The sequence below is a fragment of the Coregonus lavaretus genome (assembly GCF_964263955.1).
Source record: "Coregonus lavaretus genome assembly, chromosome: 24".
Taxonomy (NCBI): Eukaryota; Metazoa; Chordata; class Actinopteri; order Salmoniformes; family Salmonidae; genus Coregonus; species Coregonus lavaretus.
The window spans coordinates 2,506,791-2,522,772 of record NC_140011.1 but is presented as its reverse complement, the minus strand read 5'-3'; the positions used below and the strand labels follow the sequence as shown (position 1 = coordinate 2,522,772).

General features: G+C 44.6%; 1 protein-coding gene across 1 annotated transcript in view; it reads right to left on the bottom strand.

Moving 5' to 3' along the window:
* Nucleotides 1–1,010: 1,010 nt before the first annotated feature.
* LOC311099533 (proteasome subunit beta type-7-like) overlaps nt 1,011–15,982 on the bottom strand; it is a 33,643-nt gene continuing 18,671 nt past the window's right edge. The window contains exons 7-8 of the mRNA XM_084140234.1: nt 2,188–2,339; nt 1,011–1,252 (exon numbers count right to left, since the gene is read on the bottom strand). Coding sequence (XP_083996360.1) covers nt 1,141–1,252; nt 2,188–2,339 — 264 coding nt within the window. The 3' untranslated portion in view covers nt 1,011–1,140. The remainder of the gene's footprint in view (nt 1,253–2,187; nt 2,340–15,982) is intronic.

Here is a 15,982-nt window from a genome sequence, read left to right as displayed (position 1 = left end):
TGTAATTCTTCCACCATACAAAACATTTTGAAAAAATATGTATGGAGCGTATTTGAGCAGGTACATTGCAGTACCACAGTACAAAGCATGTTTGAAGATTATCTTAACACCAAGTAGAATTGTATTGTTTTTGCCTTGACAGCACTATGCATCAGGAAAACATAAAGATGCTAGATAAAGAGAGGGCAAGTGATTGAGTCAAAGTTTACTAGCTTAGAAGACTGCAAAAACCTCAGTACTAATATGTTAGCAATTCCACCAGAGACTTGTAAAATATCTAGAGCTTTCAACTACTGTATTGTTTATTGTAATGATTTTTCACTCAGAAGTATTGTGTGTAGGCTATAACTTTCATTTTGTAATTGCACTTTCCTTTGGGGATTTGACATACATTTTTGTGATTTTGTGGAATCACGTTCAAGTATTTCCCTTTTTGCATTTTGTAGTAGATAAGTGGAAAATGTGTGGAGGCTTCTTACTTACATTCCAATTTCAATTCCTTTCTTACCCAAAGTGTGTTTGCGTCATAAGACAGTGAGATGTATTTCACAACCTTCAATGTAAGCTGTCAAAATAAGGAATTTGAAAGCCGACTTCATTTACAAGCAATATGGAGTATTGTCCTATATTGACTAGACAGCGGGCAAACAGACATCTGTCACAATCCTGGAACACCACTGACATTGGTTGACCTGTGATCTTTAGATACTCACCCAAGAGATATCCACCGGACCCACTCACAAACAACATCGTCTGCACCGAAGTGTTTTATGTAGCAGGATCAATTAACTCACCAGCACACTACTAAATATTCTTAACTCATACTTCCTTAATTTTTTATACAGATTTCCTAAAACAGACATTAAGTTGTTATTCTTACTCTATTAACTAACTTAAGCTTAAATAATAATAATAATAATAATAATTCAAGTATTTGTCAAACAGCCAGCTACGCAATTAAATACAATTTGAGACGGCATCTTCAAACATTTAGGACACATTTAAGACTCTTAAGAACTCAAACTTTTTATTGTAAACCATGGAAAAACCTGCCATTTCCACTGCAGGAAGTAAGGGCAAAGTTGGGGAGGGACATTAGAACAGTTAAAATAGTAATGATCAGAATGTTACAGTGAGGCTTCAAGAGGTATCCATAGTCTGTACGGTCTCCTCCACCACCTCCAGAACCAATTTGGTCTCAGCCTTCGTCAGGACTCCGGTTGTTCCTCGCTTGTACTTGTAATTACCGGTTCTGATTGGAAAAAGAAAATATTTTTTATTCAATACAGCAGAGACCGGTCTGATGAGCTTCCGGGAGCTGATTCTTGGATGCAAAATGAAATGTTAAAATGGATGCTAAACACAAAAATGGCTTCCACGAGCCACTTAACTCTGGAGAATCCATCGTAATTTTTTTCTACCGCGCCACAGCCACAGGGCTTTGTTGGGTTTACGACAAAAGAACAACCATGCAAATGAGTTGTTCTGTGTGAAATTCAACACAAGCAGCTTGAGAGGGCAAGATAAAGCTACACTCTTGCTGGGCTAAGTGGGTTAGTAGTCAAACGGCGTACTCAGAGGCAACGCTATGGTTAATGTCTACTGCACTCCACACAGACCCGTGTCTTTATTACTCACTGGTGGGGCAAGGCTTCAAGCTCATACACACATCTTCAAACAAAAACAGGCCAAAGGGTTGAGTCATTCAACATGTCAAAGGGTAATGCATTCTTAACATATTAAATGATTAGAACTCATTCAGAAACTAGCCTAGATGATTCAAACGATGCACTGCTGTGGAGAAAGAATATTCTCCGTCATGGGTGAATAAAGGTTTGCGATGAATTCATTCTCAAAACATACAATGGTTTGGAAGTCACTGCACTCAAAACATGCAGTAGTTTGTGCCACTTGCGATTGTGTTTTTATTAAAGAGGCAATCCTTCAGTACATAATTGTGTTCTACAGATTATTGACTCTGAAAAGTGGGAACCGTCACAGCCACATTTTGGGGACTACTGAGGGAACATTATGGGGACAAGTAACAGGACAGTCTGGTGGGACCACTGATGGGGAACATTATGGGGACATGTTCTGTTAATGGACATTATGGGGACAATTGATGGGACATTATGGAGACAATTGATGGGACATTATGAGGACATTTGGGTGGGTAGGCGGCTTTACCTGACACCCTTCTTGTTGGCCATGTCGTGGGGCCTCAGGTAGTCCACCCTTCCCTTGGTGATGACACACAGGTCAATGTTGCTGCCCGAGCCCAGGTCGTTGAAGATGCCGGCCGCGATAGCATCCCGAACCAGCCGCTTGGCATCTTCCTCCTAAGGAGAGAAAAAACATAAATCAACACCATCATTATTGTAACCATGATCATCATAATCTTTTCGTGTATTGAGTGAATTAATCCAATGCGTATTCCATTACTGCTTAAGATTGAGAGGATAGAGGAGCCCTTAATATAAACATTTTGCACAAGTCAGTCACATTGCTGTGCTTGGATGAAATGGGCCAGAGCTGCTGCTTCTTATGGAAGAATACAACTCAAGGTGAGCAGTAAGTAGCGAGTGGTGAGTCCCACAGATCCCACGGGGGGCCAGTATGAAAAATGCACTCACTAATTGTAAGTCGCTCTGGATAAGAGCGTCTGCTAAATGACTAAAATGCTATAGGAAAAGCAAGGGCTCTCTCTATTGGCCATCACTGGTAACAGCAGTAGAGCCTTCCTGAAGTAGAGCTAAATGCTGATTTCCAGATTTCCTCTCATCTTCTCAAGGCCCTGTGATAAATGCATCCGTCATGTTATGCAAGATAAATGGTCCTCCTCAGCCGGAGCGTTTTAACACAATGGCTAGCCGAGGAGCCGTGCTCCCAGGTGAGCTCTTCCACAGAGACTCTCCTAGGTGGAGGCCATTGCCATCTCAGAGCTCTTTATCTAATGTGCTTCAAAAGTAGCTAGAATTCATATAGGCCTAATAAAGGTTGCATCTCAATCAATTAAAACAAATTGTATTTTTTTGTGCGCCTAAATTGTATGTGGTGCTCCTAAGTAGTTTTTTTACATTGGGAGCTCCAGTGCTATTACTAATTATTATTTGTCTTTTTTGGCGGCCCTGATGTGCTAAATTGTTTCAGATAAAAAATATCTGCCAAATAACCATACTCAGACTTTGCTTGGAGGCTTCCGCTGATCAAACACTAGTGTATTGTCCAAAAGGAGGACACCATAGCTACTACCCTGCACTTACAGAATTACAATTTCCAAGGTTGTTCAATATACAATGAAGAAAAATATAAACGCAACATGTAAAGTGTAGGTTCCATGTTTCATGAGCTGAAATAAAAGATCCCAAACATTTTCCAATACGGACAAAAAGCTTATTTATTTCAAGTGTGGTGCACAAATTTGTTTACATCCCTGTAAGGGAGCATTTCTCATTTGCCAAGATATTCCATCCACCTGACTGGTGTGACATATCAAGAAGCTGATTAAACAGCATGATCATTAAACAGGTGCACCTTGTGCTGGTGACAATAAAAGGCCACTCTAAAATGTGCAGTTTTGTCACACAACACAATGCCACAGATGTCTCAAGATTTGAGGGAGCGTGCAATTGGCATGCCGACTGCAGGAATGTCCACTAGAGCTGTTGCCAGAGAATGTAATGTTAATTTCTCTTCCATAAGTCACCTCCAACGTCGTTTTAGAGAATTTGGCAGTACGTCCAACCGGCCTCACAACCGCAGACCACGTGTATGGAGTCGTGTGCGCAAGCGGTTTGCTGATGTCAACGTTGTAAACAGAGTGCCCCATGGTGGTGGTAGGGTTATGGTATGGGCCGGTATAAGCTACGGACAACAAACACAATTTAATTTGATCAATGGCAATTTGAATGCAGAGATACCGTGACGAGATCCTGAGGCCCATTGTCATGCCATTCATCCGCCGCCATCACCTCATGTTTCAAGCATGATAATGCACAGCCCCATGTTGCAAAGATTACACAATTATTGGAAGCTGAAAATGTCCCAGTTCTTCCATGTCCTGCTTACTCACAAGACATGTCACCAATAGAGCATGTTTGGGATGCTCTGGATCGACGTGTACTACAGCGTTATTCAGTTTCCGCCAATATCCAGCAACTTCGCACAGCTATTGAAGAGTGTGACAACGTTCCACAGGCCACAATCAACAGCCTGATCAACTCTATGCGAAGAGAAGTGACGTGTTGCATGAGGCAAATGGTGGTCACACCAGATATTGACTGGTTCTGATCCACGCCCCTACTTTCTTTTTTAAAGGTATCTGTGACCAACAGATGCAACTCAGCTAAAAAAGATCCGTCCCTTTTTCAGGACCCTGTCTTTTAAAGATAATTTGTAAAAATCCAAATAACTTCATAGATCTTCATTGTTAAGGGTTTAAACACTGTTTCCCATGCTTGTTCAATGAACCATAAACAATTAATGAACATGCACCTGTGGAACGGTCGTTAAGACTAACAGCTTACAGACGGTAGGCAATTAAGGTCACAGTTATGAAAACATAGGACACTAAAGAGGCCTTTCTACTGACTCTGACACCAAAAGAAAGACGCCCAGGGTCCCTGCTCATCTGCGTGAACGTGCCTTAGGCATGCTGCAAGGACGCATGAGGACTGCAGATGTGGCCAGGGCAATAAATTGCAATGTCCGTACTGGGAGATGCCTAAGACAGCACTACAGGGAGACAGGACAGACAGCTGATGGTCCTCGCAGTGGCAGAACACGTGTAAAAACACCTGCACAGGATCGGTACATCCGAACATCACACCTGCGGGACAGGTACAGGATGGCAACAACAACTGCCCGAGTTAAACCAGGAACGGACAATCCCTCCATCAGTGCTCAGACTGTCCGCAATAGGCTGAGAGATGCTGGACTGAGGGCTTGTAGGCCTGTTGTAAGGCAGGTCCTCACCAGACACCACTTGCAACAACGTCGCCTATGGGCACAAACCCACCGTCGCTGGACCAGACAGGACTGGCAAAAAGTGCTCTTCACTGACGAGTCGCGGTTTTGTCTCACCAGGGGCAATGGTCGGATTCATGTTTATTGTCGAAGGAATGAGCGTTACACCGAGGCCTGTACTCTGGAGCGGGATCGATTTGGAGGTGGAGGGTCCATCATGGTGTGTCATCGGACTGAGCTTGTTGTCATTGCAGGCAATCTAAACGCTGCGTGTTACAGGGAAGACATCCTCCTCCCTCATGGTGTACCCTTCCTGCAGGCTCATCCTGACATGACCCTCCAGCATGACAATGCCACCAGCCATACTGCTCGTTCTGTGCGTGATTTCCTGCAAGACAGGAATGTCAATGTTCTGCCATGGCCAGCGAAGAGCTCGGATCTCAATCCCATTGAGCACGTCTGGGACCTGTTGGATCGGAGGGTGAGGGCTAGGGCCATTCCCCCCAGAAATGTCTGGACACTTGCAGGTGCCTTGGTGGAAGAGTGGGGTAACATCTCACAGCAAAAACTGGCAAATTTGGTGCAGTCCATGAGGAGGAGATGCACTGCAGTACTTAATGCACACCAGATACTGACTGTTACTTTTGATCCCCCCTTTGTTCAGGGACACATTATTCAATTTCTGTGGAACTTGTTCAGTTTATGTCTCAGTTGTTGAATCTTATGTTCATACAAATATTTACACATCTTAAGTTTGCTGAAAATAAACGCAGTTGACAGTGAGAGGACGTTTCTTTTTTAGCTGAGTTTTATTTGGGCCTAGTGAATTTCACTGGCGCAAAACGCTCGCACACACGACACCATACACACTTGTCTGTCATCTGCCCGGTACAGTTCGAACCGGGATTCATCCGTGAAGAGCACACTTCTCCAGCGTGCCAGTGGCCATCGAAGGAAAGCATTTGCCCACTGAAGTCAGTGAGGATGATGAGCACGCAGATGAGCTTCCCGTAGACGGTTTCTGAAAGTTTGTGCAGAAATTCTTCGGTTGAGCAAACCCAGTTTCATCAGCTGTCCGGGTCAGATGATCCCGCAGGTGAAGAAGCCGAATGTGGAGGTCCTGGGCTGGCGTGGTTACAAGTGGTCTGCGGTTGTAAGGCCGGTTGGTTGTACTGCCAAATTCTCTAAAACAAAGATGGAGGCGGCTTATGGTATAGAAATTAACATTAAATTATCTGGCAACAGCTCTGGTGGACATTCCTGCAGTCAGCATGCCAATTGCAGGCTCCCTCAAAACTTGAGACATCTGTGTCATTGTGTTGTGTGACAAACCTGCACATTTTAGAGTGGCCTTTTATTGTCCCCAACACAAGGTGCACCTGTGTAATGACCATGCTGTTTAATTAGCTTCTTGATATGCCACACACGTCAGGTGGATGGATTATGTTCGCAAAGGACCAGACAGGACTCCAAACTCATTAAACAGGGATGTAAACAAATTTGTGCACAACATTTTAGAGAAATAAGCTTTTTGTGCGTATGGAACATTTCAGGATCTTTTATATTTCAGCTCATGAAACATGGGACCAACACTTTACATGCGTTTATATTTTTGTTCGGTATAATATCCACTAGCTTTAACTGCCGCCGGCAACACTTTGCCCACAGCTTGTGTCTCCTTTAGTATGGAAGAGATTGGTTTTAGTTAGCAGATAGCAGAGGGTTTATTCAGATAATATCAAGAGACTAAGCTGAACACATCCGACTGGATGGTGAGATGTGTCACACACAAACCTAGCTATGTGGAAACATGAGCAGTCTCATTCTCTTCGACACAGACAGGGTTTTACATGTTTGTGTGTGTCACTATCCCCAGTGTGCGACACCCCCAGCAAACTGCTGATGTTTGCAGGGCCTCTGTCAAAGCTCTGACCGGCAGTGGGCTGGCTGGCCTATGGGGACTTCATTACACAGGCACCAGCAGACACCTCGTCTGCTTTTAAACAGCGCCACTGGAATAACACAAATCATCAACGTGTCCCTGACCGCTGGGGGAACCACACTGAAGCAGAGGCATGTGGTACTGGTGTGTGTAAGAGAATGAGACTGCCCATGTTTTAACAAACTGTGTGTCTGCCGGTTTCATCAATTATTCAGCCTAGCTTGGAGAGCGCTTAATCCGTGGAGCTGCTATGGGGCAGCGTAGAGCCGAGAGGCCCTATTATCTAAATTATGATTTATGATACAGGAGAAAGAGACTGGACTCTATAGGGTCCCTGTAAAGAGTCATACCCCTTGACTTATTCCACATTTTGTTGTGTTACAGCCTGAATTCAACATGGATTGCTTTCCTCACCCGTCTACACCCCATAATGACAGTGAAATCGTGTTTTTATAAATATTTGCACATTTATTGAAAATGAAATAGATCAAATTGACGTAAGTATTCACACCCCTTTGCTATGACACTCCAAATTGAACTCAAGTGAATCCAATTTCCTTTGATCGTCCTTGAGATCTCACTACAACTTGATTGGAGTCCACCTGTGGCCAATTCAATTGTTTGGACATGATTTAGAAAGAAACACACCTGTCTATATAAGGTCCCACAGTTGACAGTGCATGTCAAAGCAGAAACTATACCATGAAGTCCAAGAAACTGTCCGTAGATAGAATTGTGATGAGGCATATATCTGGGGAACGGTATAAAACAATTTCTAGAGTGTTGAAAGTTTCCAAGAGCACAGTGGTCTCCATCATTGGGAAAAATATGGAACTACCCAGACTCTGGCTAAAGCTGGCCCTATGACCAAACTGAGCAACCGCGCAAGAAGGACCTTGGTCAGGGAGGTGACCAAGAACCCAATGATCACTCTGACATTATTATTAGGTACGGTTCACAGATCATAGGGTCTTACGGGAGACATGTATAGGTCTAAAAAGAGCCTAAAATGTGCAATTCCACACATTTTGCAATGCCTTATGCTGTGTTCTTATGCCATCTGAGTGACTCAAACATAACAAAATCAATGACCAAAGGATTCACCAAAATAATAAATCACCAAAAATAATCACCAAAATAAAAACTAGACAGGGAGAATTTAAAATTCCAAAAGATTTGCCATGTATTTTGGAATTTTAGGTTCTCCCCGTCTAGTTTTTATTTTGGTGATTGTTAGTTCTCAAAGATGATCTCCATTGTATTTTCTACATACTTTATCTGTTTTTTTATATCATACACAGTATTTTTGAGTGGAGGTAATGATTTAGCAGCGGCGACCCGCTGCTGCTAAATGAATATAGGGGAAACGCTGGTGCAGATATGTGCCTCACGTCATTCACTGCCCTCTCTCTTGCTCTGCTGTTTGTGCATCTTGCTAGCTGTCACTCAAATGGCGAGGGACTGAAGCTCATTGGCTAGAACTTGAATTGCTAGGGGGCTGGCCCACGTGGGAGAAAATGTAGGGAAAATTGCACCACACAGCTTCCAGTAAACAAGTCACTTTCAAACTTGGGATTTTCGTGGCCAATTGAGGTAAGACAGGAATTCTGCTCGTAGATTATGCATGTATGAACTACACATTCACATATCCAGCTCAAAGTGGGAGGTAAAAAAAACAAAAAAAAAAACTTACTAGTGACCATAGCTCAGGAGCATGTCTTTAAACTTGGGATGTGCTGCAAATAAGGATCTAAAAGGTGGTCTGAGAGGTTTAGAAAATGGCAGAATAAAAAAATAAAAACTATCAGCAACTATCAGTCAGAGGCCCATTACTGTTAATAATCTAAATCTGGTTTAAAGACAGGTTAATAACACACTGCCAAGTCACCTAGCATTTCCCCAAACACACTCACACACAAACCTGAGCTCCTTCTGGCACATGTACGAGTTGAGCCCACAAAATGGCAGCCCACTCACTCCTAAGCTCCATAAGAGATTTACAAGTGAATCAAACAACAAAAACAATTCATGACATCTGATGTCGAGGAAGGGATAAGCAATGGTTAGTATTTCTTGTCCAGGAGTTCAACAACAACAAAAAAAGAGTATATAGGCCTCGAAGAGACATTTACACTCACGCTGTCACATAACCCCTCCTCCCTGCCCACCCACACAGAGGAGCAGAAAGGGGTTACATAAATCAGACTGGTGGTGGTACTCTGGTTCTGGGTGATCCATCTTACTGGGCCCAGTGCCTGTACTGTACTGCTGTCTAGGGGCCTAGAGGAGAGGAGAGCTGAACTAGGCCATGACAGAAAGGAACAGAGTACCAACACCAGCCTATTATGAGGGGTGAAGCAGGTGGGGGATGGGGGGGGGGAGAAAGACAACAGCAAGCTCTATAAAAGGGGTGATTATAGAGAGTATAAATGTCCTGGTATTGGGTAAAATTCATGTTGTTGTTGTTGACCTTAAAGGGATACTTGTCCTTGATCTACTTCCCCAGAATCAGGTGAACTTATGTACAGTGAGGGAAATACGTTTTTTTATTTTTGTACGTTTGCCCACTGACAAAGAAATTATCAGTCTATAATTTTAATGGTAGGTTTATTTGTACAGTGGGAGACAGAATAACAACAAAAAAAATCCAGAAAAAAACGCATGTCAAAAATGTTAAAAATTGATTTGCATTGTAATGAGGGAAATAAGTATTTGACACCCTCTCAATCAGAAAGATTTCTGGCTCCCAGGTGTCTTTTATACAGGTAACGAGCTGAGATTAGGAGCACACTCTTTAAAGGGAGTGCTACTAATCTCAGCTTGTTACCTGTATAAAAGACACCTGTCCACAGAAGCAATCAATCAATCAGATTCCAAACTCTCCACCATGGCCAAGACCAAAGAGCTCTCCAAGGATGTCAGGGACAAGATTGTAGACCTACACAAGGCTGGAATGGGCTACAAGACCATCGCCAAGCAGCTTGGTGAGAAGGTGACAACAGCTGGTGCGATTATTCGCAAATGGAAGAAACACAAAAGAACTGTCAATCTCCCTCGGCCTGGGGCTCCATGCAAGATCTCACCTCGTGGAGTTGCAATGATCATGAGAACGGTGAGGAATCAGCCGGAGAACTACACGGGAGGATCTTGTCAATGATCTCAAGGCAGCTGGGACCATAGTCACCAAGAAAACAATTGGTAACACACTACGCCGTGAAGGACTGAAATCCTGCAGCGACCGCAAGGTCCCCCTGCTCAAGAAAGCACATATACATGCCCGTCTGAAGTTTGCCAATGAACATCTGGATGATTCAGAGGAGAACTGGGTGAAAGTGTTATGGTAAGATTAGACCAAAATGGAGCTCTTTGGCATCAACTCAACTCGCCGTGTTTAGAGGAGGAGGAATGCTGCCTATGACCCCAAGAACACCATCCCCACCGTCAAACATTGAGGTGGAAACATTATGCTTTGGGGGTGTTTTTCTGCTAAGGGGACAGGACAACTTCACCGCATCAAAGGGACGATGGACGGGGCCATGTACCGTCAAATCTTGGGTGAGAACCTCCTTCCCTCAGCCAGGGCATTGAAAATGGGTCGTGGATGGGTATTCTAGCATGACAATGACCCAAAACACACGGCCAAGGCAACAAAGGAGTGGCTCAAGAAGAAGCACCTTAAGGTCCTGGAGTGGCCTAGCCAGTCTCCAGACCTTAATCCCATAGAAAATCTGTGGAGGGAGCTGAAGGTTCGAGTTGCCAAACGTCAGCCTCGAAACCTTAATGACTTGGAGAAGATCTGCAAAGAGGAGTGGGACAAAATGCCTCCTGAGATGTGTGCAAACCTGGTGGCCAACTACAAGAAACGTCTGACCTCTGTGATTACCAACAAGGGTTTTTCCACCAAGTACTAAGTAATGTTTTACAGAGGGGTCAAATACTTATTTCCCTCATTAAAATGTAAATCAATTTATAACATTTTTGACATGCGTTTTTCTGGATTTTTTTGTTGTTATTCTGTCTCTCACTGTTCAAATAAACCTACCATTAAAATTATAGACTGATCATTACTTTGTCAGTGGGCAAACGTACAAAATCAGCAGGGGATCAAATACTTTTTTCCCTCACTGTACCTGCATTCAGTATGAAGGAAGTTAGAGGTAGTTTCACGAGCCGATGTTAAGTAGCGTTAGCGCATTGATGAAGTCTATTACATTTACATTACATTTTAGTCATTTAGCAGACGCTCTTATCCAGAGCGACTTACAGGAGCAATTAGGGTTAAGTGCCTTGCTCAAGGGCACATTTACGTCATTTAGCAGACGCTCTTATCCAGAGCGACTCACAAATTGGTGCATTCACTCTATAGCCAGTGGGATAACCACTTTACAAATTTTTTTTTGGGGGGGGGGGGGGGGGGGGTAGAAGGATTACTTTATCCTATCCCAGGTATTCCTTAAAGAGGTGGGGTTTCAAATGTCTCCGGAAGGTGGTGAGTGACTCCGCTGTCCTGGCGTCCGAGCTTGTTCCACCATTGGGGTGCCAGAGCAGCGAACAGTTTTGACTGGGCTGAGCGGGAACTATGCTTCCGCAGAGGAAGGGGAGCCAGCAGGCCAGAGGTGGATGAACGCAATGCCCTCGTTTGGGTGTAGGGACTGATCAGAGCCCGAAGGTACAGAGGTGCCGTTCCCCTCACTGCTCCATAGGCAAGCACCATGGTCTTGTAACGGATGCGAGCTTCAACTGGAAGCCAGTGGAGTGTGCGGAGGAGAAGGGTGACGTGAGAGAACTTGGGAAGGTTGAACACCAGACGGGCTGCGGCGTTCTGGATGAGTTGTAGGGGTTTAATGGCACAGGCAGGGAGGCCAGCCAACAGCGAGTTGCAGTAATCCAGACGGGAGATGACAAGTGCCTGGATTAGGACCTGTGCCGCTTCCTGTGTAAGGCAGGGTCGTACTCTCCGAATGTTGTAGAGCATGAACCTGCAGGAGCGGGTCACCGCCTTGATGTTAGCGGAGAACGACAGGGTGTTGTCCAGGGTCACGCCAAGGCTCTTCGCACTCTGGGAGGAGGACACAATGGAGTTGTCAACCGTGATGGCGAGATCATGGAACGGGCAGTCCTTCCCCGGGAGGAAGAGCAGCTCCGTCTTGCCAGGGTTCAGCTTGAGGTGGTGATCCGTCATCCATACTGATACATACTGATATGTCTGCCAGACATGCAGAGATGCGATTCGCCACCTGGTTATCAGAAGGGGGAAAGGAGAAGATTAGTTGTGTATCGTCAGCGTAGCAATGATAGGAGAGGCCATGTGAGGATATGACAGAGCCAAGTGACTTGGTGTATAGGGAGAAAAGGAGAGGGCCTAGAACTGAGCCCTGGGGGACACCAGTGGTGAGAGCACGTGGTGCGGAGACAGCTTCTCGCCACGCCACTTGGTAGGAGCGACCGGTCAGGTAGGACGCAATCCAGGAGTGGGCCGCGCCGGAGATGCCCAGCTCGGAGAGGGTGGAGAGGAGGATCTGATGGTTCACAGTATCAAAGGCAGCAGACAGGTCTAGAAGGACAAGAGCAGAGGAGAGAGTTAGCTTTAGCAGTGCGGAGAGCCTCCGTGACACAGAGAAGAGCAGTCTCAGTTGAATGACCAGTCCTGAAACCTGACTGGTTTGGATCAAGAAGGTCATTCTGAGAGAGATAGCAAGAGAGTTGGCTAAAGACGGCACGCTCAATAGTTTTGGAAAGAAAAGAAAGAAGGGATACTGGTCTGTAGTTGTTGACATCAGTGGGATCGAGTGTTGGTTTTTTGAGAAGGGGAGCAACTCTCGCTCTCTTGAAGACGGAAGGGACATGGCCAGCGGTCAAGGATGAGTTGATCAGCGAGGTGAGGTAGGGGAGAAGGTCACCGGAGATGGTCTGGAGAAGAGAGGAGGGGATGGGGTCAAGCGGGCAGGTTGTTGGGCGGCCTGCAGTCACAAGTCGCAGGATTTTATCTGGAGAGAGAGGGGAGAAAGAAGTCAAAGCATAGGGTAGGGCAGTGTGAGTAGGACCAGCAGTGTCATTAGACTTAACAAACGAGGATCGGATGTCATCAACCTTCTTTTCAAAGTGGTTGACGAAGTCATCCACAGAGAGAGAGGAGGGGGGGGGGGGGAGGATTCAGGAGGGAGGAAAATGTGGCAAAGAGCTTCCTAGGGTTAGAGGCAGATGCTTGGAATTTAGAGTGGTAGAAAGTGGCCTTAGCAGCAGAAACAGATGAAGAAAATGTAGAGAGGAGGGAGTGAAAAGATGCCAGGTCGGCAGGGAGTTTAGTTTTCTTCCATTTCCGCTCCGCTGCCCGGAGCTCTGTTCTGTGAGCTCGCAATGAGTCATCAAGCCACGGAGCTGGAGGGGAGGACCGAGCCGGCCGGGAGGATAGGGGACACAGAGTCAAAGGATGCAGAAAGGGAGGAGAGGAGGGTTGAGGAGGCAGAGAGAAATGAGTCAAATGTGGACATAGGGAGGTTGAAATCCCCCAAAACTGTGAGGGGTGAGCCATCCTCAGGAAAGGAACTTATCAAGGCGTCAAGCTCATTGATGAACTCTCCAAGGGAACCTGGAGGGCGATAGATGACAAGGATATTAAGCTTAAATGGGCTAGTGACTGTGACAGCATGGAATTCAAATGAGGAGATAGACAGGTGGGTTAGGGGAAAAATTGAGAATGTCCACTTGGGAGAGATGAGGATTCCTGTGCCACCACCCCTCTGACCAGATGCTCTCGGGGTATGCGAGAACACATGGTCAGACGAGGAGAGAGCAGTAGGAGTAGCAGTGTTTTCAGTGGTAATCCATGTTTCCGTCAGCGCCAGGAAGTCGAGGGACTGGAGGTTAGCATAGGCTGGGATGAAGTCAGCTTTGTTGGCAGCAGAACGGCAGTTCCAGAGGCTGCCTGAGACCTGGAACTCCAGGTGTGGGGTGCGTGCAGGGACCACCAGGTTAGAGAGGCAGCAGCCACGCGGTGTGAGGCGTTTGTGTAGCCTGTGCAGAGAGGAGAGAACAGGGATAGGCAGAGGCATAGTTGACAGGCTGTTGCAAATGGCTACAATAATGCAGAGGAGATCGGAATGAAATGAACTAAACATCTGGGAGAGGAGAGAGCAGGGCCTCCCTCACCAAAACTTCCACCTCAGAAACTATAATTGTTTCACTGAACCACCCGAACAAAAACTCTCCCAACTTCCACCTTTAGAAATCAGAAGTGTTGTGAACCACAGCGGTTCAATGTTTAAAGGAATAGACTCAACCCACTTTATTCAGCTAGCTAACTATGACACCATAGCTAACTAGCATGCTAGCATCCAATAACACACAGTTTAGCACCAACACTTGGTCACAACAAACCACCAATAGTGTGTTAACACACTAAGCAGATAATTCGTGTCCGTGTCTAGTTCCTTTCATAACGCAGTAATAATTAAACGTTGGCTAGCTTAGCACACATATATTGTATTTAGCTGCCACAGTACAGCACACAATGGCTACTGTGTTGACTCTGTTCGAAAAACGGCTAGCTAGCTAGCTTCGTGCTACACCGAAGACAATGCCAACCTACAGTAACTACCCACAACAGCCCACGATGCCTAACTATGACACCATAGCTAAATAGCATGCTAGCATCCAATAACACACAGTTTAGCACCAATACTTGGTTACAACAGACTACCAATAGTGTGTTAACACACTAAACAGATCATTCGCGTCCGTGTCTAGTTCCTTTCATAACGCAGCAATAATTAAACGTTGGCTAGCTAGCATAAGTATATTGTATTTAGCTACTACAGTACAGTTAGCTGGTCGTGTTGGCTAGCTAGCAATGGCCACTGTGTTGACTTTGTTTGAAGAACGGCTAGCTAGCTAGCTTCGTGCTAGACCCGGCACCGCCGAAAAACAATGCTAACCTACAGTAACTACCCACAACAGCCCACGATGCCTAACTATGACGCCATAGCTAACTAGCATGCTAGCATCCAATAACACACAGTTTAGCACCAATACTTGGTTACAACAAACTACCAATAGTGTGTTAACACACTAAACAGATAATTAGTGTCCGTGTCTAGTTCCTTTCATAACGCAGCAAAAATTAAACGTTGGCTAGCTAGCACATTAACATTGGAAACAACTCTCCACCGTTGCTAAACGTTACCAGTAGCTACCCGCTAGCTAGCTAGCCTCGTGCTTTCTCCGGGCTCCGCCGTAAACAATACTTACCTACAATAATTACCTACGGAAACCTACAATAACTACCTAAATAAACTACCTACAATACCTAACTACAACTACCTACCTACGATCAAATGCTACCTACTAGCATGCTATCGGTTACCATAGACTTCCAGTCATTGCGTTAACGCTAGTTAGCAACTTCCTTCAAACTGCACACAGAGACGTAAAATTGTAATGTTTGGGCCTTAATGCTATTAGCCTATACAAACGCATTGAATAACAGAATCACTACATGGAACAACAGTCCCCCCAAAAATGTAAAGGAAGTCTGTTCTGAAGTGCCTGTCCTTGATCTGAGAGATGTAAGAAAGATCAGGAAACATTTGGAATATTTTTTATTTTACATGTATTTAACCCCTTATTTTTTACGCTAAACAAACAGTCTCCACATATACTTCCATAAATTTTTTCAACTGGTACCGGGGGACATTCAGACGACTCGTGAAGCTTTTGGGCATCCTAGAGCAAAACAAAAACGACATGTACAGTACCAGTCAAAGGTTTGGACACACCTACTCATTCAAGGACTTTTCTTTATTTTTACTATTTTCTACATTGTAGAATAATAGTGAAGACATCAAAACTATGAAATAACACATATGGAATCATGTAGTAACCAAAAAAGTATTAAACAAATACAAATATATTTTATATTTGAGATTCTTTGTTTAACACATTTTTGGTTAATACATGATTCCATATGTGTTATTTCATAGTTTATGTCTTCACTACTATTCTATAATGTAGAAAATAGTAAAAGATAAAGAAAAACCCTTGAATGAGTAGGTGTGTCCAAACTTTTGACTGGTATTG